Source organism: Grampus griseus (genome assembly GCF_964374135.1).
Source record: "Grampus griseus genome assembly, chromosome: 5".
NCBI classification, from domain to species: domain Eukaryota; kingdom Metazoa; phylum Chordata; class Mammalia; order Artiodactyla; family Delphinidae; genus Grampus; species Grampus griseus.
The window spans coordinates 48,114,278-48,137,556 of NC_138998.1; the positions used below are offsets into that span (position 1 = coordinate 48,114,278).

At 44.0% G+C, this 23,279-nt stretch overlaps 1 protein-coding gene across 1 annotated transcript; it reads left to right on the plus strand.

Annotated features, from left to right (window-relative positions):
• Window positions 1–1,894: 1,894 nt before the first annotated feature.
• Window positions 1,895–15,497, plus strand: CLDN11 (claudin 11; the record flags this gene model as incomplete). The annotated part of the gene is made up of 3 exons (XM_082655541.1): window positions 1,895–2,120; window positions 5,673–5,837; window positions 15,043–15,497. The coding sequence occupies 3 exons, from the start codon at window positions 1,895–1,897 to the stop codon at window positions 15,273–15,275; spliced, it is 624 nt and encodes a 207-aa protein (XP_082511667.1). The 3' UTR covers window positions 15,276–15,497.
• Window positions 15,498–23,279: the final 7,782 nt, after the last annotated feature.

A 23,279-nucleotide genomic window follows, 5' to 3' on the forward strand; every position in this document is an offset into this window, starting at 1 on the left:
GTGTTCTCAGTGGAGTGCAGATACTAACTTATCTACAGTGAGCAGGAGCTGTCAGCCTAGCTTTTAATGTCAAAAATGAGACACGAGGGCTTCCCTGGTGGCACAGTGGTTGAGAGTCCGCCTGCCGATGCAGGGGACACGGGTTCGTGCCCCGGTCTGGGAGGATCCCACATGCCGCAGAGCGGCTGGGCCCGTGAGCCATGGCCGCTGAGCCTGCGTGTCCGGAGCCTGTGCTCCGCAACGGGAGAGGACACAACAGTGAGACGCCTGCGTACCGCAAAAAAAAAAAAAAAAAAGAGAGAGAGACACGAGCCCTTTAGGAATTTTCAGAAAGTGACAATCAGGACAGGTTCCCAGGAATGGTTAGTGAGGTGGGATGCAGGCTACCCCTTCCTTGTTATGTGAACTTGGGCAACTTAGCCTCTCTCATGCTGTTTCTTCGTGAGTATTATGTGTAAAGAATCATTCCTACCATAAAGGGCTGCTAAGAGAATTAAATGAGATAATTTATAAAATATAAACGCATGCACATGGTACATGACAGCTGCATAAATGTGAGTTGCTACTGGTGTTGTTATCATTACTCTGGCCATGGCCACCTCTGATGATTTTTGACCACTGGCAAAGGATCATTTTCTTTCTACCAGTAACTATGGTATGCTGAATGCTTCAAGTCTGTTTCTTAGGGCAATTCTCAGCTCATCAGTTGCCATCCTGGGCTGACAATGGAATATTACTCAGCCATAGAAAGAAACGAAATTGAGTTATTTGTAGTGAGGTAGATGGACCTAGAGTCTGTCATACAGAGTGAAGTAAGTCCGAAAGAGAAAAACAAATACCGTATGCTAACACATATATATGGAATCTAAAAAAAAAAAAAAAAAGGTACTGATGAACCTAGTGGCAGGGCAGGAATAAAGACACAGACATAGAGAATGGACTTGGGGGGGGAGGGGGAAGCTGGGGTGAAGTGAGAGTAGCATCGACACACACACACACACACACACACACACATATATATATATATATAGCTAGTGGGAAGCAGCCGCATAGCACAGGGAGATCAGCTCCGTGCTTTGGGAAACCTAGAGGGGTGGGATAGGGAGGGCGGAGGGAGGCTAAAGAGGGAGGGGATATGGGGATTTATGTATGCGTGTGGCTGATTCACTTTGTTGTACAACAGAAACTAACACAGTACTGTGAAGCAGTTATACTCCAATAAAGATGTATTAAAACACAAAAACAAAAAACAATCCTGGGCCAAGGAGGAACTGTACTGGGCGCTCTTGGGAGTACCACGGTCCTTGCTCTCAGCTGGGAAGGAACAGGGAGAAGCTGAGGAGGGATGGAGCGAGAGACCCAGAGACAGGATGAGAGAGGGGCAGCAAGAAGAGAAAGAATTCGCAGCAAAATAGAACTCGCGCCTGACGCAGGCCCTCTTGTCACTGTCCATTACTTGGACCTGGATCGAATTATTTTCTTTCGAAATTTTATTATTTCCAACACTAACCGTGCGACGCTCGCCGGCGGGGCGGCGGGATCACCCCCTCCCTAGCTCTGCTTCCCTCCACATCCCACTCCTGACCCCGCCCGGCGATTGGTCTGCTGGACCCGGGGCCGTCGCGGATTGGAGCTCGCCGGCCGGGTCTGCGGGGTTTAAAGAGGGGGGCGGGGGCGCGCTGCCCAGCCGCGCTGCTGTCCTCGCCGCGCGCCCGTCGTGCAGCTGGGCTCGCTGCGTCTCGTGGCTTCCCGCCTCCTCCAGCATCCCGCATCTCGCCGTCGCAGGCCAACGGCTCGCCAGCGCGGGAGAAGGAGGGCCGGGTCAGGCGCCGTCGAGCCCGGGCGCGGGCACAGCTAGTGAGGGGAGAGGCGCAGGGACTCCAGGGCGGCCACGATGGTGGCCACATTCCTGCAGATAGTGGGTTTCGTCACGAGCTTCGTGGGTTGGATCGGCATCATCGTCACCACGTCCACCAATGACTGGGTGGTGACCTGCGGCTACACTATCCCCACCTGCCGCAAGCTGGACGAGCTGGGCTCCAAGGGGCTGTGGGCCGACTGCGTCCTGGCCACGGGGCTGTACCACTGCAAGCCCCTGGTGGACATCCTCATCCTGCCGGGTAAGGACCCTGCCTTGCAAGTGGCTGTCCTAAATAAACCCTTTCCTTCCGGGCAGACGGGGGAGGGGAGCATTAGGCAGCGTTCACAGAATCATCTGGGGGCTTGAAGACTTTGGGGCATCTTTTGACACCTTCAGTCCTACTTTGTTGAGGAGGAATTAGGTAGCCCTGAACTTAACCTCTCTCAGCCTCAGTTTTCTTATCTGGAATTTGGGATGACAGTGGTGGCCACTGGCCGAGTCACCCTGAGAAGGTAATGAACTGAGACATAGACACATAGTTGGAACTCCCTACATATTAATTACCGTAGCCTCACCTGCCGCGTGCTCCCACTGTGGGTGGATCAGAAGTACTTCATCCCCTGGCCTCCTCCTTCAGGCGCCCCGCTTTCCCTGTTAGAATCCACCCGCAGAGGCTGGAGGAGGAAAGAGAGAAACAAAAGCATTCCAGCTATCCGAACAGGCGCAGGCTGAGTTTCCCAGTCCTTGTGGGACGGCCGAGGTGTCCTGGCCAATTTAGGGCCCTCCTACCTGCGCCCAGTCGGTTCCCACAGGCCCCGGGGCCTGTCCCATTTCCCCTACCCCTTGCCCCCGCAGTGAAGGGCGTCGGTCCTCGGGCCTGCCGAGATTCCCCTCCCAGTCTCCGCACCCTGGGGTCAGAGAGGGAAGAACGGGCGCCCCTGGGAGGGCCCACTCACCTTGGGAAAAGGAGCAACTCCGCGGGTCGCCCCCTCCCCTACGGCTGTGCCTCAGAGTGGGGAGGGGAGGGAAGAGTTGCCTAGTTTCCACCTTCCCCGACGCCAGCCGGTGCCGAATCTTAACTTGCTGCCCCGTTGAAAAATTCTGGGCAAGTTTCAATTCAGATTTAAACCTCGAGCCAGTTGGATGATTGACAAGGTCTTCGGAGCCCCTTCAGGTTTTCTGCTCGGAATCTTGGCTTATCCCGGCCCAGGCCTAAGCACGACTGTCTCGCTAGCCTTTGAGGATGGTGTGCCTTTAAAGGCCTATCCCGGTTTCCTTAACAAGTGGAGTAACTGGGCGGTCGGCCGGAGTAACTGGCCCCCGAGGCCGCCAGTCTGGGAGACTTTGGCTTTGGCCTTCTCCTGGATGAGCTTTTCTCTCCCGAAGACTGTCCCTCTTTAAGCCTCACCTCAAGTGCTTCCCATTTCCAGGTCCTTGTAGTCGGAATCTATCCGCCCTTCCTCCTTGCCACCCTGGTATTTGACCCCTATCCCCGTCAATGCACGTTTTGACTTTTCTGTTCCTTGTTTGTGAGTCAAGTTCTCCTAGCACATTTTAAATTCCTCAGAGATATAGATAGCATCCTACCCTCTTTGCATCTTCCCCTGCACCTGGCACTGCCCCTGACACACAGCAGGTACGCACAGTGCGTGCCAGTCCTGCCCTCCATTTTGGACTTTCAGAATGACAGAGGTCTGGGGAACCCAGATGTGGACCCACCTTCAGTTAAAGCTGCCGTTGGTAGACCTGGATCAGACTCTGGGATGCAGTGCTTACAAACCGAGTGATTTGGGACAAGTTCCTAACCTCTATGAACCCCAGTCGTCGTCTTTTAAAAATTAAAATGAAACCAACCCCCTCTCTTTCAGAGTTGTTTTGGGGATTAAATGAGATGAGAAATGTAAGCCTCCTTAGATGGAGTAGGGGCTGCATAAATGGTAGCTATATTTTTTATTAAAAGCCGGGCATGGTATTTTTAAGAATCTGACTTGAAGCATAAAATTACTCTCTGCTTCCTTCCTCCTGAAATTAAGTTTGCTGAGCATTCAGTGACAAGTGGTTTATTTTTAGAGAACATAGGCCATCCTACAGATGGAGTACACTTTAGGGAGGGCCTAATCCTTCCTGCGGTCCCCTCCCTCACACTGTAGGTGGGGACAGGGACAGATCTCAGTCTCCATCTTTAGATTCTCAAATGTGGCCTGGACACCTAGCATGTTCACAGACCGTGCCATGAATTTCAGAATCCGGGTGGCTAGCTGACTCTCCTTTATGTCAGCCCTGGTTCCCTGACCAGTCGCAGGGGCTTAGGGCTGAGGTCAGAGGTCTTGCCTCAGACCTCCTGTGGCGCCTATCTGGGGGTCTTCAAGTCAACAGATACTTGATTGAGTTATTACCCTTAATTCAGAAGAAACTGAGTTGGGCAATTGTTGGGAGCGTGCCCTTGTGGAGTCTGAATTTTGGCAAAACACAACTTGCTAAGAGGCAATCTTGCAGTCGGGTCTTGGTGCACGAGTAGGCTGGCCACATTTGGTGTGAGGGTCCTGCCACATGAGGCAGAAGCTGGGGCTTGTTTTTGGCTTTGCCATTAACTCTGCTTCCCCCAGGTCATTAGCTCTACTTTCCTCTGAGTCAAGAGGGAGAGTTACAACTCCCCCACCCCCTTTTTTGAAGGAGGGAGAGTGTTTTAGTGAGAAACGATACATTTAAGTGTGTCATATTCTCCCAGCATCTTGTCAGATTTATTTTACATAAATATTGCACATATTATAATCTGTTTCTTAATAAAGTAGTTACCTGGCATTTTATTTGACAGTATAAAGTTCAGGTAGCTTTGCTCCACTCTTATTATTCAACTCGTTAATTCCTTCATTCATAATTGTATGTTTACATCATCTGTTGTGGGCACTGTGTTAACTCCATGAAGACCAAGGCAGGTGTCTGTCTTCTAGGAATCCCTGGGGCTGGAGAGATGCCTTTATGGAAAATGGACCATTGTGGAAGCATGCCCAGGGCACAGTCGGGGAGGCAGGAGATGGAGCCTGACCATCTATAGGGGACAGGATTCATGAGCAAGCAGTATCTGGGGAGATATCAAGAGAGGAAGCCTGAATCTTAGCTTAGTCTAGCTAGGGCCACATACTGTTTATATACAATGTGAATTAAAAGCACATGATTAAGGGACAAAATCACCTAGTACACCTGGAGATAAAAGTACTGCCTTGACACAGAGTAAAATTAGGAATACCAGTAATAATAACTGACCCTTTTTGCAGTACTTAGCATGCGCTAGGCACTGTTCTGAGCACTTCATGAATTAACGAATTTAATCTTAGTTGAATTCCATTGGAGAGATGTAGGTACTATTATTATTTTTACTCTGTAGGTGAGGAAAGTGTCAAGACACTTGCCCAAGGTCACACAGGTAGAACATATCAACAGCAGGCTGGGATCAACACAGACCATCACAGAAGAATTCTTCAAAGATTTGAATTTTAATCTGAATTTTTCACAAGGTGATGTAACAGTGTAATCGTACTCTTGGCCTCTTCATCTCGGAAGCTTGGATGAGTGGTCTAAACCAGGGATCCCCATTCAGTCTCTCCAGCCCCCAACCTTCCTTTTTTTTTGTCACTGAGTCACGTTAAAAATTGAACATGCAAAGTGATCTTGGACAACATTTAACATATTATAAGTCCTGGAGTGGGACAAGAGGAGGAAGAGGTAGATGGTGCTGGATTCCCGTGAGGCAGGATTGAGGATCCACGGGGACCCATGGCCTAACCCACCCTGTCTGCACTCTTGTTCCCAGGCTACGTGCAGGCTTGCCGAGCCCTGATGATCGCTGCCTCAGTCCTGGGTCTGCCGGCCATTCTCCTGCTGCTGACCGTTCTCCCCTGCATCCGAACGGGCCATGAGCCTGGCGTGGCCAAGTACAGGCGGGCCCAGCTGGCTGGCGTCATGCTCATTCTTGTGGGTAAGACAGCTTTCTGTAGAGCACCCCAACTCCCAGCGAACCTGAAGAATCTCGGGTCTTGCTGCTGCTTCATCGAGTTCAAGAGACGTGTGCAAGGAAGGCATGTGAATCCACTGGGGGAAAAGCCCCCCACAATGTGTATCCCTTTATGTTTCTTGGGCGGTTGATGCAGAGGGATAAGTAATGTCTGTGGGAATCACTGAACATAAAAGTAAGTTAAGGGACTTCCCTGGCTGCCCAGTGGTTAGGGCTCTGCACGTCCACTGCAGGGGGTGCAGGTTCGATCCCTGGTCCGGGAACTGAGATCCCACAGGCCATTCGGCGCTGCCAAGGGAAAAAAAAGTTAAAGAAAACAAACAAAAAGGATTTTGAGGGTGTGCCTAAGAGAGAGAACAGAAGGCAGAAGAGTTACAGGGCAGCTCTCCACTCAGGCCTCATGATAAAAATCCGTTTTTGGAAACACCTGTGTCCAGGTCCCACTGCAGGTCCATTGAGTCAGAGTTTCTGGGCATTAGACCAGGCAAAGATATTTTTTGAAAGCTTCCCAGGTGACTCTTGAGTGCAACCAGGATTGAGAACTTCAGTTAACATATAAAGAAAGACCAGAGAAAGAGGAGGGCAAGATAAAAGTAAGATGCTGAGGGTGGTAGATCACCAGGTGATGATTCCATCTTTTATTCAGTAAGCATTCACTGAGCACCCGCTGAGTGCTGGGCGGTGTGGTAGGCACTGGGGATATTGGAGAAAAGAAGGTAGTCTGTGCTTTGAGTGTACTTGGACATCTTGATGTACTTGGTATACTTGCTCATCTAAAAAAGGTACACAGGCTGTGCATACACATAGGAAGGCACCTGATCAGATTGGAGGAGTTTTCCAGAGCAGAGGACCCTGGCGATGAATTTTGAGAGCTGGATAGAAGGTGATCAGGTCATGGATTGGAGAGAGGGGCAGCTCAGGCCAAGGACATGCCATGTGCTTGTTCGGTGTTCCTGATTACACCTGCACACGGGGATCTTGATTTAACAGCCTAGGGAGGGTCCTTCTAGCTCTATTCTCTGACATGCATTTTAAGAACAGCAGCTCTTATTGCCAAGTGTCCCGAGACATTGTGAGGAGACATTGGTTTGCATATGAGTTAGATATAAATCATGTTCTCCTGGGACAGGACATTCCCATCCCCAAACTGGTATCAGACCATGTGTTTGAGGGGGAAAGGTAAGGAGCCAGGGTTCTGTGTGGATCAGTGCCACTTAGTGATGGTCACCCACAGTGACACTGGTGAGGTGAGGAGACATGAGGCATAGGGGTGAGGTTTCCCTTGATTGCAAAGGGTTGGAGGTTTTTAGAGCCTTGTGAAGCCATGGAGAATTCAGAGGAGGGGCTTGCGTGTGCGTGTGCATGTGCGTGTGTGTGCATGTGTGTGTGTGCATGTGTGTGTGTGTGTGTGTGTGTGTGTGTGTGTGTTAATAGGAGTGAAAAGACCAGAAAACCTCTGTAATGTCCAGAGAAGAATTTGGGCGTGGACATTTTGGTTCCCGCCACAAAGAATTTGTGTGGGAGTGCCACACGGAACACAAAATCAGCATCATGTGCTTCAGTCAACTCACAGGGTCCTTCCTTGTAGTGCTTTTCGATGGCCAGATCTTTGCATCTGAACTCCCTTTCCAGTAGGTTGACAAAAGCTCTACAATTAAACTGGTTTGCAGAATCCAGGTGAAACCCTTCTCATCCTAGATATTTGCGGTTGTTTGTAACTTTCCTCACATTCTTACAGAAGCCCCAGAAGGCTTTCTCTTTAGCTCTGAGGATCCCAGAACCAAAGGATGGGTCCGTTGTGTTGAGCGTTCATCTTTAGAAATCCTAGCCTTCCATATGAGAGTCACAGAATATCCACAAGTAAGAGAATACATGAGAAAACCCCAAACCCAAATCCTGTAGAAAATAAAGATATAAAAGCAAAGTCACAGAGACAAATTGGTATTTAAAAAACCCCTGAAAACAACTTAATTGTCCAGTTGAATATAATGATTATTAAAAAAATAACAACCCGTCGTTTGAAACTTCCTAGACGAATTAAATACTGTTTTTCTTCATCTTTTTCAAGTGGGTTGGTGGATGCAGACAGAATCATAGAGAGGAGAGTGAGAGGGGTGGGCAGGTATGGGTGTGAGCTCCTCAGTCTTTGTTTGCTGCCCAGAGGGAGACGATGGACGGGGCATTGAGTGATCTGACACCCCTTCCCCCAGGGAGGCTGCCCCTTGCCCTCTTGTAGCCTTGCATCTCCAGTGGTACTTGCGTCCTCTTTGATGGCTCCTGTCCGGATTTGTTTCTCAGTGGGTCGCGGCTTGCCTTTGGGTTGGATGTTGTTTAGACTGGAACAAGCTCCCTTGCTTGCTAGATCTGGAAATGTAAAGCTCATTGTCTCAAGTGTGGCACCTGCTGGCCTCCCCTAGGTCTCCTCGGCAGGGAGCCCGTGTGCCTTGTTTGTTTCCCCTGCTGGGCAGTGGGTGGGAGGAGCAAGAGAGAGTGAAGCCTCCCTTTGTGTGGCTCAGGATGGGCTTCTGTCCTAGGGGTCACCAGAGGTGCTCCAGTTGAGGTGTGGTCCCCTTCCAACGGGGGCCAGGCACACTGGGGTGTGGGAGCCTGGGAACCGGAACCAGTGTCAAAGCTAATCTTGGGATGAAAACTGTAAGCACTTTTAATGAAAATCAGTTCTTCCTGACTCTGAAAACCTTTATTTTTCAGAAAGCTTAAAATAAATTATGTCTGTGGTACAACAGCTTATCTTCTCAGGAGTCTGAGTTCAGTGTTGTGAGGATTTGGTTCCTGCTGTGGGGGAAGGAATGGGAGCCCGAAACTGCCGACTTCTTAAGCTAGATGAGTAGTTCAAGGCGCAGTGGGCGCCTCAGATCCAGGATGGAGCAGAGGCAAATCTAATTCTAACCTATGGCTTTTCAAGAACCCCCGCTGAGGCAGGAGGTATCTATGCCCTGAGATGCTTCATCCTATCATGTGGAGTCAGACCAACTGTACTAAATCTTGGACCTACCGCTTTCTAGCTGTGTGAATGGGGCCAGTTACTTAATGTCTCTGAGGCTTTCTATAAAATGGGGACAATACTGCCTACTTCTGAGGTTGGTAAGAATAGTGAAATGATGTATGCAAGTTATTTAACGTGCACGGTGTCTGGTGCCCAGTAGGTGCTCAACAACTGGTTGCTACCTTATAGATGTTGTTGTTTAGAGGAAATAGAGAGCTAACTAGAAGGTAACTGGGTATTCCTTCCATCACATCTAATTTCTGCAGGGTCATCTCCACACGTGAAACTGGTAAGGAGAGATGACGAGCTGTTCCTGGAAACACCAGGTCACATCCTGGTCTAATGGAAATATTTTCTTTGCTTACTTTGTAAAAACCAGAGTGTAGGGATCAATAGTTTGAGTTTTGGACTTATTCCATTATGAAAAGTCATGATAAGCTACCCAACTGAAAATGCTCAAGCTTAGTTCTGATTCAGTCTACTTCTCATCTCACTGTAAGTTACAAAGTCCTTGATTTGGGTGTTTCTTGGGGAGATGGGGTAGGGAATGGAAGGAAAGGAAATGTATTTTCCTTCCTAAGTGGAATCCTTCGTCTTCTCTCCTCCTTTTAAAAAGTATGGCCTCAGGAATCCAATATTTGTATTGGAAAAAAGGTTTCAAAAGTATGGCCTCAGGAATCCAATATTTGTATTGGAAAAAAGTTTGCAACTTGGAACTTATAGGCTAATAATGAAAGTGCCGTAAAATAAAGGGTATATGCAAATGTGGGAAAAATTGAGCTTGTCACACACAGAGAATCGGATGTCCTAGGGGGATTGGGAATCCTTGGGTGTGAAATAAACAGTGATGCCCTTAATCCCGGAGTACTGAGATAATAGAAAAAGTCTTCTTTCAAACTCATTAACTTTACACAAAGTTCCTAATCTAAATCAAATTTCATGTGGGTAGAAGAAAGGATGTAGCATCTTAGTATGGTTGTGGCTTAAAATGACCTTATTAGTAAAATTGGAGGAATTAACTGCTTTATGGGGTCTTTCCTGTCTCTAACTTCAGTGTTTTTTAAAAACTTAACAAATAACCACGAAGCTGGCTTTTTAAAAAGGTTGTAGGAAAAAAGAGATAACGATGTGTGGAATAGAAATAAAGGGGAAAAAGGGCTGAAAGCAGGCCAGGAAAATAATGTACTCAGATATTCCATTGACTTGATGATTGTTGTAAACATTAGATCTTCATAAAAGTCATTGCATAGAGGCCTGTGTCCTCTGGCGGCTGTTTTCTTAAGTCAAACTTTAGACGGTGACAAATGGAAAAAGGAAAGACGAAACATTTTGTGGTTTCAGATTATAAGGAAACAACAAATACGTATGACTCCAACCAACAGCTGGTTAGAAATCTGATTACTTGCTGTCTTGAGTTAACCGGCTTCTTTGTGAAAAGCTAAAGTGAATTGCTAGTTAGATCATATGAGATAATAGCATCAATTGCGGAAGATGGCGTTCGGTGCACTGTAAAATGTTAAATGGAAGGGGATTTTAAAAAAAGGTGTTGTGGAAAATTTGAAGCATACGCAAAAGTAGAGGCTAGTGTAATGAACCCAAACTCATTCCCAATAATGATCAACTCACCTTCAATCTGCTTCGTCTCTGTACGTCTACTTTTCTCCCAGTCCCCAGATTTTTTTGAAGCAAATCTCAAGATATCAGATCAAGGGAGATTTTTTCCAGTATTACTAATGTAAGTCAGAGTAATTTATTTTAGTGAAAATATTGCTTTGTGCTGGAAACGATGCCTTTAAAAGTTGTTTCAATGCTTAGTACTGAAAGTGACGAAGCCTGAAAACAGAGGTGCTCATTGGAGGAAGGAAGAAATGTCAGGGTCTGCGGCTCTTCTGTCTTTCTGGGCTTCTTTGTCTGTCTGTCCTTCTCTCTCTGTCTCTAAGTTGTTACCTCCAAAGCCAAACACACCTGTACCAATTTTATTTAACTTCATCACATTTATTTAACTCCATGTATTACCCTGTGTCATCTAATCCCTAAAGAGATGAAAAGCTACACTTACATTTCATGTTTGCTCTTAAACTGCCTTCCCAAGTATTTTCTGTGTTTGGCTACATCAAAATCATTGCTAACTTTTAATAAGGGTATTTCCTATCAACTAAAGAACTGATTGTATTAAATTATTTGAAATTTATCCAAAAGGGCAAACAATTTTATTCTATGAGGAGCAAGGATTTCTGCTTGTGAGAGGACCAAGTCCAGATGAATCTATATCTACACAGTGAAGCTTTCTTCTCCCCTTCTCCTTCTTTTCTTTTTTCAGATGAAGATATCCCTAATTTTCACTTTCTAGTCCCCCACAAGTGGCAGAATTTTTTTCCTCTTGTGCAGTTAATTATTGCATCTTCTGAAGTTAGAAGAGGAGGAACAAATTGAAAAATCTAAGTGTTAAAATTCCCCGTCCTGGGCTTCCCTGGTGGTGCAGTGGTTGAGAGTCCTCCTGCCGATGCAGGGGACGCGGGCTCGTGCCTGGTCCGGGAGGATCCCACATGCCACGGAGCTGCTGGGCCCGTGAGCCATGGCCGCTGAGCCTGCGCGTCCGGCGCCTGTGCTCCGCAGCGGGAGAGGCCACGGCAGTGAGAGGCCCGCGTACCGCAAATTAAAAAAAAGAAAAAAAAAAAATTCCCCCTGTCCTATTTTTAGAGACTTAATTTAAAAATAAATTCTGATGACATAAAAAGAAATGAAAATTCCCTTTACCTTCCTTCAATGTTCTTTACCTTATGGGTAACTGTGACTTTTTAAGAAAAACATTTTCTTTATTTTCCCCAAATATGGAGAGAATCATTACAAACTCTTTGTATGTGTGTGTGTGTCTGCAAATAGCAATAATTCTAGCAGGCCTCCTATGTCTTTAAGAAAGCCAAAAATTACTGCCAGTTCTATTAATGTGTCACATCTTTCAGCTGAGTATGATATGACTTGCATTTTTAACTTTACTGATTAAAACTAGTAAATCAGTAAATCTCCTTTCCCTTCAAACCATGCTGAAATTGAGTAAACTCCTTTTTTAGTTTTTAAACATTCTTCGTTGTGAGTTCAGTTGAAGGTCACAGTGAACTTCTCATTCCCTTTATGTTGTGTGGCAGTCTGTCATCTTCTAGTGGTTTTTGATGTGGTCCATCTTTGAGAGCCACAGGAATTCCACCTAGGGTTCAATTATCTACTAGGAAATAAAGAGCCTGCTGGTGCTCATTTGCTTTGTTTTGCATGGACTGTAAAAGAAGGACATCTTTAATGAGGTGAATCATGAGCTTGTAGCTTTGAGTGTGTTAAAGTCACATTCAAGTTTTATAATTTTGGAAGTCAGTTTTGGTGTGGATGAGGTGGAGAATAGACTGGAAATGAATCTACCTCTCATCTCTCCATCTGTCTGTCCATCCATCCACTCATTCACTCACCCAGTCCTATAAGTTCATTATTTAAATGTTCAGACATTTTAATGATTTTTTCCTTTTTCTGGTGAATTATATAGGAATGAAATCTAACAAAATCTCTAAAACATTCAAAATCAAGAGTGATAATTACTTTTGAATAGCGAGCCTGATTCTTTCCCTACGTGAAGATAACCTTTGCCTAGGAAAAGGGAAAGAATTCAGTGAAATTAGAGGCAAACTTTAAATCTTATTCTATAAAATCTAAACCAACCTGCAAGTTAAGTGAGGTTTAAATGAAATGTGGAGAATGCTTTTGTTTGTGTGTGTGTGTGTGTGTGTGTGTGTGTGTGTGTGTGTGTGGTATATATAAATACAAAGTAATTGAAAAACATAAAACTTAATTTGAACCATAACCTGTTTTGAATCCAGTTAATAGTTTATAGGAAAGATCAATTGGATTGAACCAAATCAACTGGGAATCAAATCTTTTTTTTTCCCCTATGGAATTCGGCTTTTCCCTCCCCACCTTTCCCTCTAATCAAGCTTGGGTGTTTGGAAGCCCTTGCTAGGTTGCTGTTTTTGCCCGTATCAGAACGTATGCCCCTTTTGGGCATCTAGGGGTGTGTAGCTGGATTGTATCTTGATATGAAGAATCTAGAGCAATTCTTTCTGGCTCAAACACTCTAGAAAAAGGTTGTGCCCCTTTCATGATAGAGAAAAGGCTTTTCTCTGTGCCTCACTGAGAGTATAACTATGACAATAGCCAAGCAGTTCTCCAAGAGTGCCAGATTTGGAATCTGTGGCCAGAGGAAGAGAAAGAAAAAAATTGTATCTTAAGTATTCAAAGCCCTGCATTGGAAAGGGAAGGTTCCATCAACCAGATCAACTGGTGTTCTTGAGAATACTCTATTCACAGAAGGAAAATACATCTTCTTATGGTATCGCATATAAAACTATTACAGAAGCTGGCATGATGGTGCTTTACTCTTTAAGTGAAGCTATTAACATATGGACAGATTTTAGCTTCTTAGATAATCTATCAATATATAAACTGCTTAAATATATGAATAGTTCACAGTTAACGGAATGAATTTAGGCTGTTAGAAAGCCAGTTGGAGCAATTCAAAGCCCCCAAGTTCACTTTCTTACTTCTGACTTCCACTTGGGATCTATACTTTTTTAGGACAGGAATCACATCTATTTATATATATATATACACACCTTGTGGGGATGGGCTTACAGCGTTGTCAACAAAACCCTATGTTACAACCTACACAAGTGCAATGAGATAGTCTAAAAGGTCTTTCAAAATGCGTAAGACTTAAATCTTTTCTTCAGTTTAGAACTAATGTACAGGGCTGTTAGATTTGAGTGCTATGTTAAAGAAAAATTACATTGTTTTCTCTGTGGGCATAGAAGTAAGTTAGAAAATTACTCTGTATAAGCAGAAAAAAGCTTGCTGAGTTGAAAGTGACAAGGGTACCCCTTGTAGCAAACAGTGCAATGCCCTGCCGTGAACGTATCAAAGGCTTTATGACTAACAATTAGAAACATTATTATTATTGTTACTCTTTGGTCTGTCAACTTTCATGTGCCATCCCAACCTACATCTTTAACTAAAATTTCTGTCCTGCTGTAGTTGTGAGAGATCAGATGACACCAAAAGAAGAATGGAGTTACTTTGCCTAGAGCGTTGGGTAGTACATTAGCCACTAGCTACATGTGTTCATTTAAACTAATTAAAATTCAAAATTTGGTTTTCAGTCTCACTACCCTCATAAGAAATGTTCAATAGCCCATGTAGCTTGTAGCTACCCTATTTGACTTGCTAGTGTAGAGGTTTAAAATGTTTCTTCAAGTCTTTATAGGCTCCCGCCTGCCCTGTTTTGTTACTTTGCTTGGGAGGAGGGGAAGCACTAAATGATGTAGAGGCTATTTCTTATGGTGATGACATTTGTTGTGATGGGTCACAACCCTTGAATGGGTAACTTCTTTTACTCTGAGAACTGTTCATGTGTGTATGGAGATTTTGTGACTGTGAAACAGCACAATACAAACTCAGACTCTTAGCCGATACTCCACTGAGGTCTGGCAGTATTCACCACAGCAAGAGAATTTTCATAGCTTCTTCTGGTCTTTGTACTATGAATTGACCAAACTGAAAGAATAGAGTGGAAATTGGAGTGGGCACTGTCTTGTTTCTCATTTTTGAATAGCTCAGGTCATCCAGTCATTCACTGAGCACATACTCTGTGCTTTGTACTGAGCTAAACTCTGACTTTACAAACATAAGACATGGGCCCTGCCTTCAAGGAACTCAGAACTTGGAATGGGAAGTAGACATGTAAAGAGATAATTATAATGCAATTAGGTAAGTGTAAGAGTAGAATTATAATTATAGGTATATAAAGTCAAGATATATAAATAAATACAAATACATATTTTTTGGACTTAAATGATTTATTTCTAGGTTTTTACATCAGAGTTCTTTTGTCTCCACCACCTGTTGAAAAAATTAGGACCTAGCAGTTTGGTACAAGCTTTTGATCAGCTTATTCCATAGATTCAAACCTTTAAGTTCTGATTGCCCCTGCGGGAGCAGAGCTGAGTGTATTGAGTTTTTGGAGTTGGTTGGAAGCCAGGGGGGTGTGTATGTGGAGTGAAGGGGAGCCTGCCCGCTGCTGGTGTGTGATGGGGATGCCCAGTCACAGCCCTCTCCATGTCTCCCCAGCTCTCTGTGCCATGGTCGCCACCATCTGGTTTCCTGTGTGCGCCCACCGTGAGACCACCATCGTGAGCTTTGGCTACTCCCTGTACGCGGGCTGGATCGGTGCTGTGCTGTGCCTTGTGGGTGGCTGTGTCATCATCTGCTGCGCCGGAGATGCCCAGTCGTTTGGTGAAAACCGTTTCTACTACTCTTCGGGCTCCAGTTCCCCCACTCATGCCAAGAGCGCCCATGTATAAGAGAGCTACCAGCCTGCCCATGGAGGTGCTATAGATGCTGGGCCCATGGCCCTAGGTTTGCTTGCCACAGTGAGGGGGTGGGAAGCCCACTCCTCTGCCAGGCTCCAAAGCCAACGGTCTAGAAAAGCATCCTGTCTGGCATTTTGTAGTCTTAACACCTCCTCTCCTTTTGTTGCCTTAAGAGAAATCTTTAGCTCAGATGCCACACATTTTTTCCATGGTTTTGCCCACTATTAGCTCTTTTCTGGGCATTCCTTTGTCACATATATATATATATATATATATGTATATATATATATATATATATATATATATATATACACACACACACACACATATATATGGGAAAAAAATTTCCCCCTCTCTTTAACTTTTAAATATCTTGCAAACATTGCTGAGTTGGGTGTGGGGAGAGAAATAAAAGACACTTTCAAACTGTTACAGATGACAATGGGAGCCTCATAAACATGCCTCTCTGTTCCCTCCCTCCTCTCTCAGCTCCAAGGTCACTTAGTTATAACCAATAGAAAAAGATAGAATTGGGAACATGGGGTGGGGAAGGGAGGGGAATTGTGGCACTTTCCCTCCATGGGAAAGTTTCCCTTTTGTAAGTTGAGGGCAAGGGGTGGAGATATTTTTTAGTTTGTGATTTTACATTTATCTGTACATACTTTTTCAAGATTGCTCATTTTTATAACCATGGTTTTCCTGAAATTCTCAATTCATCAGTATGAAGGAAATGAACCAGGTAGACTTTAATGATACTATAAATAACAGTACAAGTGAGTATAACTCGAACTGACATTCCACAAAACGTTTTTGATTTCCAGGTTTGTATGATGTAGTTTTGAATCCTACACCTGCATGTGCTTCCATTTAACACATTTTAGAAGCTTTTCCCCATTTCTCTCTATTTTCATTCTGTTAGCTGCCTTGAAGCAATATTGTTTAACATAAATTGTACTGTTGAATTTGGCTTTATGGGTGCAAATACTGATGGTGTATCAGTATCTGGACCCCAAACTCTCCAAACATTGATGGTGCATTTTATTCTTTAAATGAAATCTGTGCAATAAAATAACGGACTGTCTGCAAAACTGGCCTTTAATATTCTGTTGTATCCAGAGGTATTCATCCATCAATTGAAAAATTTTTCATTAATCTCTGCTAGTAGTTTATAGGGAACCTGGTCAGGGATTCAAGAACCAGTCATTCTGCACTGCCATGAATAATTGAAAAGTTATATTTTATTCACTGTATCGTGGTGGTAATGTGTGGTAGTAAAAATGTAACCTAGATGATCTCTAGGTCTCTTAAGTGGGGATGTTATGGCTTCTTTAAGTCATATATAAATAGGCAGCCATCAGATATCAAGTGCCAAGTATCACACAGTTAAACTCCTTTATCTACGTTGAGTGCTTAGTAAAGGAATTGGCTAGGTATAAAGGGAACTATAAAACAATCCCATTTTATTGGATCTCTAGGTCATAATATCTAAATGTATTTCATTCAAACATATGAATGTATATATTTGGTAATTTTGAACAAAGACAAATACATTGAATTGATTTATGTGTGTTTTCTATACCAGAAACTCTGTCAAGTTACAAGTCTGCTCTAAAAAAACAGATTACAGTCTATTTTGGCCGTATTTTTCCAAAAGTATTAATTTCATTAGCTGATAGTATAATGATTGGCAAACATTTCCTCTTTGGAAATATCCACTTGGGCTATTCATTTTTGTAGAGATCTGTGTACATCAGATTATAACCTGGTGGAAACTATTTCTAAATTACCTATGGAGAAAAGATTATCTTCTTGTTGACCAAAATATTTGCTTAGTTATGACACAGTCTTTTTTGTTTTTGTGGTACGCGGGCCTCTCACTGTTGTGGCCTCTCCCGTTGCGGAGCACAGGCTCCGGATGAGCAGGCTCAGTGGCCATGGCTCACGGGCCCAGACGCTCTGCGGCATGTGGGATCTTCCCGGACCGGGGCACGAACCCGTGTCCCCTGCATCGGCAGACGGACTCTCAACCACTGCGCCACCAGGGAAGCCCTATGATACAGTCTCGTAAGGACACAAGTGGTGTGATTGTATTGGAGGATGCTCCCTACCTCATGAAAACTTGCCAGGGAGTAATGATTGGGAACATGGATAAAGCAGGATGCTCTCAGGGGGCGTGGACAAGGAAGGCCCTTGTCCCCCTCGTCACAACCACCGGCTTGAATCAGAAGTGTCCTCTTATGGATGCATGCGCTCACTGACCCACACCCCTCCCTGAGACTGCTGCTTGCTTTCTCTCGTGAGGGGGTATGCTTTAGGAGCCCCCCTTTTCCCTACAGCAGGAGAAGAGATACCCCAGTCTCTCCAAGGTGATCGTTGCCCGCCTAGTTAGGGAATCCCATATTGTAGGTCATAACTCCGGTGCTGGGTTTTATTATCAGTGTGAGGGAGGGAGGGGGGGGGGTATAGCTGTTCCTCCAGAACAACACTGTCCAGTAGAAATGTAATATGAGCCACGTGTGTAATTTAAAATTTTCTAGGGGCCACATTAAAAAGCTAAAAGTAAACAAGCAAAATTAATTTTAATATATTCTATTTTAATCCAATGCCTCAAAAATATTATCATTTCATTATGTAATCCATTATTATTATTATTATCTGTGGCTGTGCCACACGGCTGGTGGGATCTTAGTTCCCCGACAAGGGATTGAACCCGGGCCCTTGGCAGTGTGAGAGCCGGAGTCCTAACTACTGGACCACCAGGGGATTCCCTGTAACCAATTATTAATGGGATATCTCATGCTCTTCTTTTTGTATTAAGTCTTGGATTCCAGTGTGGCTTTTATACTTACAGCACCTCTCCATTTGTCCCGGCCATACTGCAAGTGCTAATTATGGCTAATGGCTATTGGATTGGACAGCACAGCTAGAGAACAGCAGTTCTCTCTTAGCAACAAAAGGGGATTCAGTCTTGATGATTTTAGCTGCCTTCATTAGAGCTCTGTTAAAACCTGGCACATATAGTAATTGTCACTCAGGGGAAGACAGTGACCCCTGTTCACAGGTAAAAAGGCAGAACCAAAGAGCTCTACCTGAATAACAGGGAAAAGGGAAGTCCTGCTCCTGAGACCTGTTTGTGCCAGGAACTTCACACACTCAATCCTTCCCTGTTGTATAGATGAGGAAAAGAACATGTAGAGAGTTTAGAACATGACCTTGACAAAAGAACATTTGTCAAGGTCAGATCGCCCCTGTAGAGCACTAAAATTGGATTCAAGTCTAGCTCTAAAGCACTTGTTCTCCAAGATAAGGATCACTACAGGAGGTCAGGTAAATTGCACTCACCTTGGACACTGACTCAATAGATATGGGTTGTTTCCCAAGAAGCTGCATTTTTATTGTACATCCCCAGTGATTCTGAAGAGGTGGTTCCCACGCCACACTTTGTTAAACAGTGAAGGGAAGGACCTGTTCCTCATGCCTTTTTGTAGTGCAGCTAATCCCATCCTTCATCCCTCTTAGATGGTCCTCGGAGGCAAGATTACTCTAACAGTTATATGCAGCTTCCCTCCAACTCTTTGGCCTGTTCTGAAGGGACCACATGCAGGGGACCTTTGGTTTGAAATGAACCAGTTCTGCTCAAGCTTTCCAAGAATTTGATAGAAACCACATTAGAGAAAGAATGTTTCAAGGAAATCTCTGAATCTACAGATGCTAGTTACAATGACAGAAAAAAAAAAGAAAAGAGAGAGAGAGAGAGAGAAGATTGTCTACTTTAAGAATACAAGTTACATATTTGTGCTGAACTGGTGGTTAGGGATAACAATAGAACAAGGTTTGGTTGTATCTTGCCCTGTAGTTTTGTTTTTGTTTAATTTCAAATCTGCGTTTCAGTGTTTCTCTATACAATGTACACAATGTGAACTACAACATCTTAAATGTTTGGCAGGACATTCATGCTCATGACATCACATGCTGGGAGGACAGGGAGGCCACTGTAGGGCTGGCTTTGGGCAAAGGCAGCATCAGTGCTGCCATTGAGATGTCCCCACAAAAGAGTGTGTGACAGCCAGATGTGCAGCTTAAAGGAGACTAAACCAGAATTGTGGGTGGAACATTGGCACATGCTGCTTATGGCTTGAATAGCAGCTCTTGAGGAATCTATATTTCTTTACCTCACGCAGAATCTCAGAGCTCAGGCTTTGTGGCCCTGGGGCTGGGGGAGGGTGTGGAGATGGAGGGACTTGTCACTGCTCCATGCCACATTGTTGAAATGAAAAACATGGAAACCGTAAGCCATTTCTAGAGGATTGTAGAAGGGAAGAATTGCTTCTGCTTTATAGCAAAATTACCTTCCAAATGGCAAAGAGCACCTAGTTGTCACAGTCTGGGGCTTTCTGTAATTAAAATGTTATGTCAAGTTACGTTCAACTTTGCTTTTCAAACTGTGGTGTTCACACCTATCACCTTGGGGTCTGGTTAAAATGCAGCTTCTGATTCATCAGGTCTGGGGTGGGGCCTGGGACTCTGCATCTCTAACCAGCTCTCAGGGGATGCTGATGCTTTTGGTCTAGACTCATACCTGGAGTCGTATACACTCATTAAAGAAAATTTGAACACTAGAAAAAGGCAAGTCACAAGCTCTTAGAACTTCAGTCATCCTAAAATGGATTTTAAGAGCATCTGTTAAAAGTATTTATTGATTCATTAATTGATTCATTTGTTAATTAATTAAGCAAACATTTGATGAGTACTTGTTATGTGCCAGCCATGCATTAGCCACCAGATATGAAAAAGAATCTCAAAGTCAATCCCAGCCCTCAGTTAACTCACAGCCTAGTGGTGTAGTCAGGAACGTCATGATGCCATTGGCTTCTTATCATTGCCATCTTTGATCTACTTTGGAAATTTACACCCTGACTGAGAGGAGAAAATAAAATACCAGCAGAAGCACATTAGTGCACAGATTAAAGATAAGAGTTTACAGAATATTTGATATATAAAGGCATATTGACTAGATCTTCTCCCAACTTTGCACCTTTTTTATGGGTGTTGAAAGTCAGCCAATCCCCAAACTCTGTTGATTTAATTACGCACAGAAGACTGAGGAATGGGCAGAGAAGGCCTTCTCCAGGTTTCTGCGCCGTGTCCTGCTGAGACCTTCCACAGAGGAGCATGCTGTTTTTTAGGGGTGGAATTTAGTTGAAGGTGTCAATCTTTTCTTGTTTGAATGATATAAGAACTTCCTCTCCAGGTGCCAGAGCTCAGCTTTTATTACGATAGGTGCAACAAGAACAGTGAAGTCAGCTGCCACTGACTTGTCGTAGAAGGCTCGGCCAGGTACAGTGAGCAAAGTGGAAACTTGAAGCAGTGACCCCATGCTGGGGATTGTAGATGATCCAAGGGTGCTGAACTGTTTCCAAGAAAAATATGAAGAATAATATTTCTTTTTTTAGCTGACTAAAAAACAAACAATAAAAATAAAAATCTAGGCATTCACTTAGTGACTAATACAGGCACACACTATTACCAAGTCATTTCATGAAATCCATTCTACACACGGTAAAAGTTGAGCAATTCACAGTCTTGGCGTATTAGATGGTTCTTCTTCACAAAGCCCTCAGGGACCCTGGCTCCTTCCAACTCACCGCTTTGCTAGCCCCAGGGGGTGACTCTTGAACTCATGGTGCAAGATGGCAGCATCTACACTGCAGCTGGAGAAAGGATCAAAGAAAAGGGCCAAAGGCTCATGCCCACCATCTCCTAAGATAGTTCCCTGAAGCTGCTGCAGGAATCTGCTTGCAGTAAGTCACATGGCCACATGTAGCTGCAAGAGAGGCTGGGAAGTATGGTCTTTATCAAGATTGGCTACATAATCTGCAGTGCCCAGGATAAAATGGAAATATGTAGCTCCTTTTACAAAAAGCAGGGAAAAAGTGTGGTTAAAAATACTTAAAACATAAAGCTTTTTCCTTTTTTTTGTGGTCTCTCTCTTGAGTTGTCATGGTGGATTTTTTTTTTTTTTTTTTTTTTTTTTTTTTGCTATTTAATGTTGTTCTAAGTAAAGAAAAATTAAAATTTTAAATTAAAAGCCTGAATTTTACCATTCTTATTTCTGTTGTGCAACGTCTGTTTTAAATGCAAATAAAAGAACAGTTCACTTTTACACGGAAACACTAAAATTCCACAATTTCTATTTGGTAGCATGTACACATATTAGTATTTCTTATTAGAACGGTGGAAACATTGCACAGAAGTAACTCATTTTTAATTTTACTTCTTGATATGCACACATTCTGCCAACATGCTCTACCTTCAGCTTTCTGATGAGTAAGGAAGGATTGAAATGAATACGACCCATAAGTTGCCCTATCTTTCCCTTTCCTTCTTTTATTTTTTTTTTCCCTTTCCTTTTATGTCATCATTTTCAGTGTAAAGTGGTTGGTGAATACAGGGAATTAATACAAAGATAATGTTCCTTGGTCATTCATGTTTCTTAGAATTTCATTGTCTTCTTTCTCTATTTGAAGAAAGTTGTTGTTTGAATGGTAAGTGTGGCCTCTGGGGACTGTCTGTGTACCTGTTTACCTAGTTTTAGTCTGTTCAGGCTGCTATAATAAAATACCACAGACCGGAAGCTTATAAACAACAGAAATTTATTTCTCACAGTTCTGGGAAGTCCAAGATCAAGACACCGGCATGGTCACCTAATGAGGACCCTCTTCCTGCTTCATAGCTAGCACCCTCTCCCTGTGTCCTCACATGGTAGAAGGGGTGAGGGTGCTCTGTGGGGCCTCCTTTATAAAATCACTAATCCCATTCATGAGTGCTCCACTCTCATGACCTAAGTACCTCCCAAAGGCCCCACCTCCTAATACCATCATTTGTGGGTGTTGGGATTTCAACATATGAATTTTGGGAGGATACAAACATTCAAACCATGGCACTCAGTCATAGGCATAACAAACACTTACCTCTGAACTTGCTTTGAGTCCTGCTGAGCTCCCATACATCATGGGTCCATCAGAAATCTGTGCTCGTGGGAATCACGAACACAGATAAGGTGGCAAGAAGTGATGCACACATGCATTGCACATATTTTCTCAGCTCACACGCATGCTCCATAGTCCCATTAGACTTCACTTACAAAACACAAGTTCAATGATAAAATTATTAAGAATCCGAGATGCCAACAGCAGAGAATTAAGCCAGGGTTTAATTGTCCTTCTGCTTGTGGGGCTTGTGAGACTATACAGGTGGCATGTCCGTGAAGCTGGACGTGGCCTTTGTTCTATCTGGCTGTGTGCCTGGCTAATTGTTTAAGTCTGTAAGAAGAAAAGAGTGGATTTTTAGGGAAACTTGTAGCCTATGTCATACCTTCTGACATTCTATGAAGAGGGCATCTGTTTTAGTCAGTTCAGACTGCTATAACAAAATACCATAGATTGGGTGGCTTAAACAGTCAACATTTATTTCTCATGGTTCTGGAGGCTGGGAAGTCCAAGATCAAGGTGTCGGCAGAGCTGGTGTCTGGGGAGGACTCTTCCTGGTTTGCAGATAGCTGCCTTCTTGTGTCCTCACTTGGTGGGGAGAGAAAGAGCGGGGGGGGAGCTCTAGTCTTTCTTCTTCCTCTTACAAGGAACCAAATTCCATCACAGGGGCTCCCACCCTCATGACCTCATCTAAACTTATTACTTCCTAAAGGGCCCACCTCCAAATATCATCACATTGAGGATTAGGGCTTCAGCATATGAATTTTGGGGAGCACACAAGCATTCAGTCCATTCAGCCATCAGTATCATCCCTTTTATCTATGTGAAGAAACTGGGGCTCAGGGAGGTGAAGTAATGAGTCTAGGCCACAAGCTAGTAAGTATCAGGTCAAGATTTGAACCCATGTCTTCCAATGCTAAGGCCAGTTCTCATACTGCTACAGCATATTTGCAATTTATGAAATGAAACTAAATTACGTTTAACAAAATACAGTAGAATAAAAATG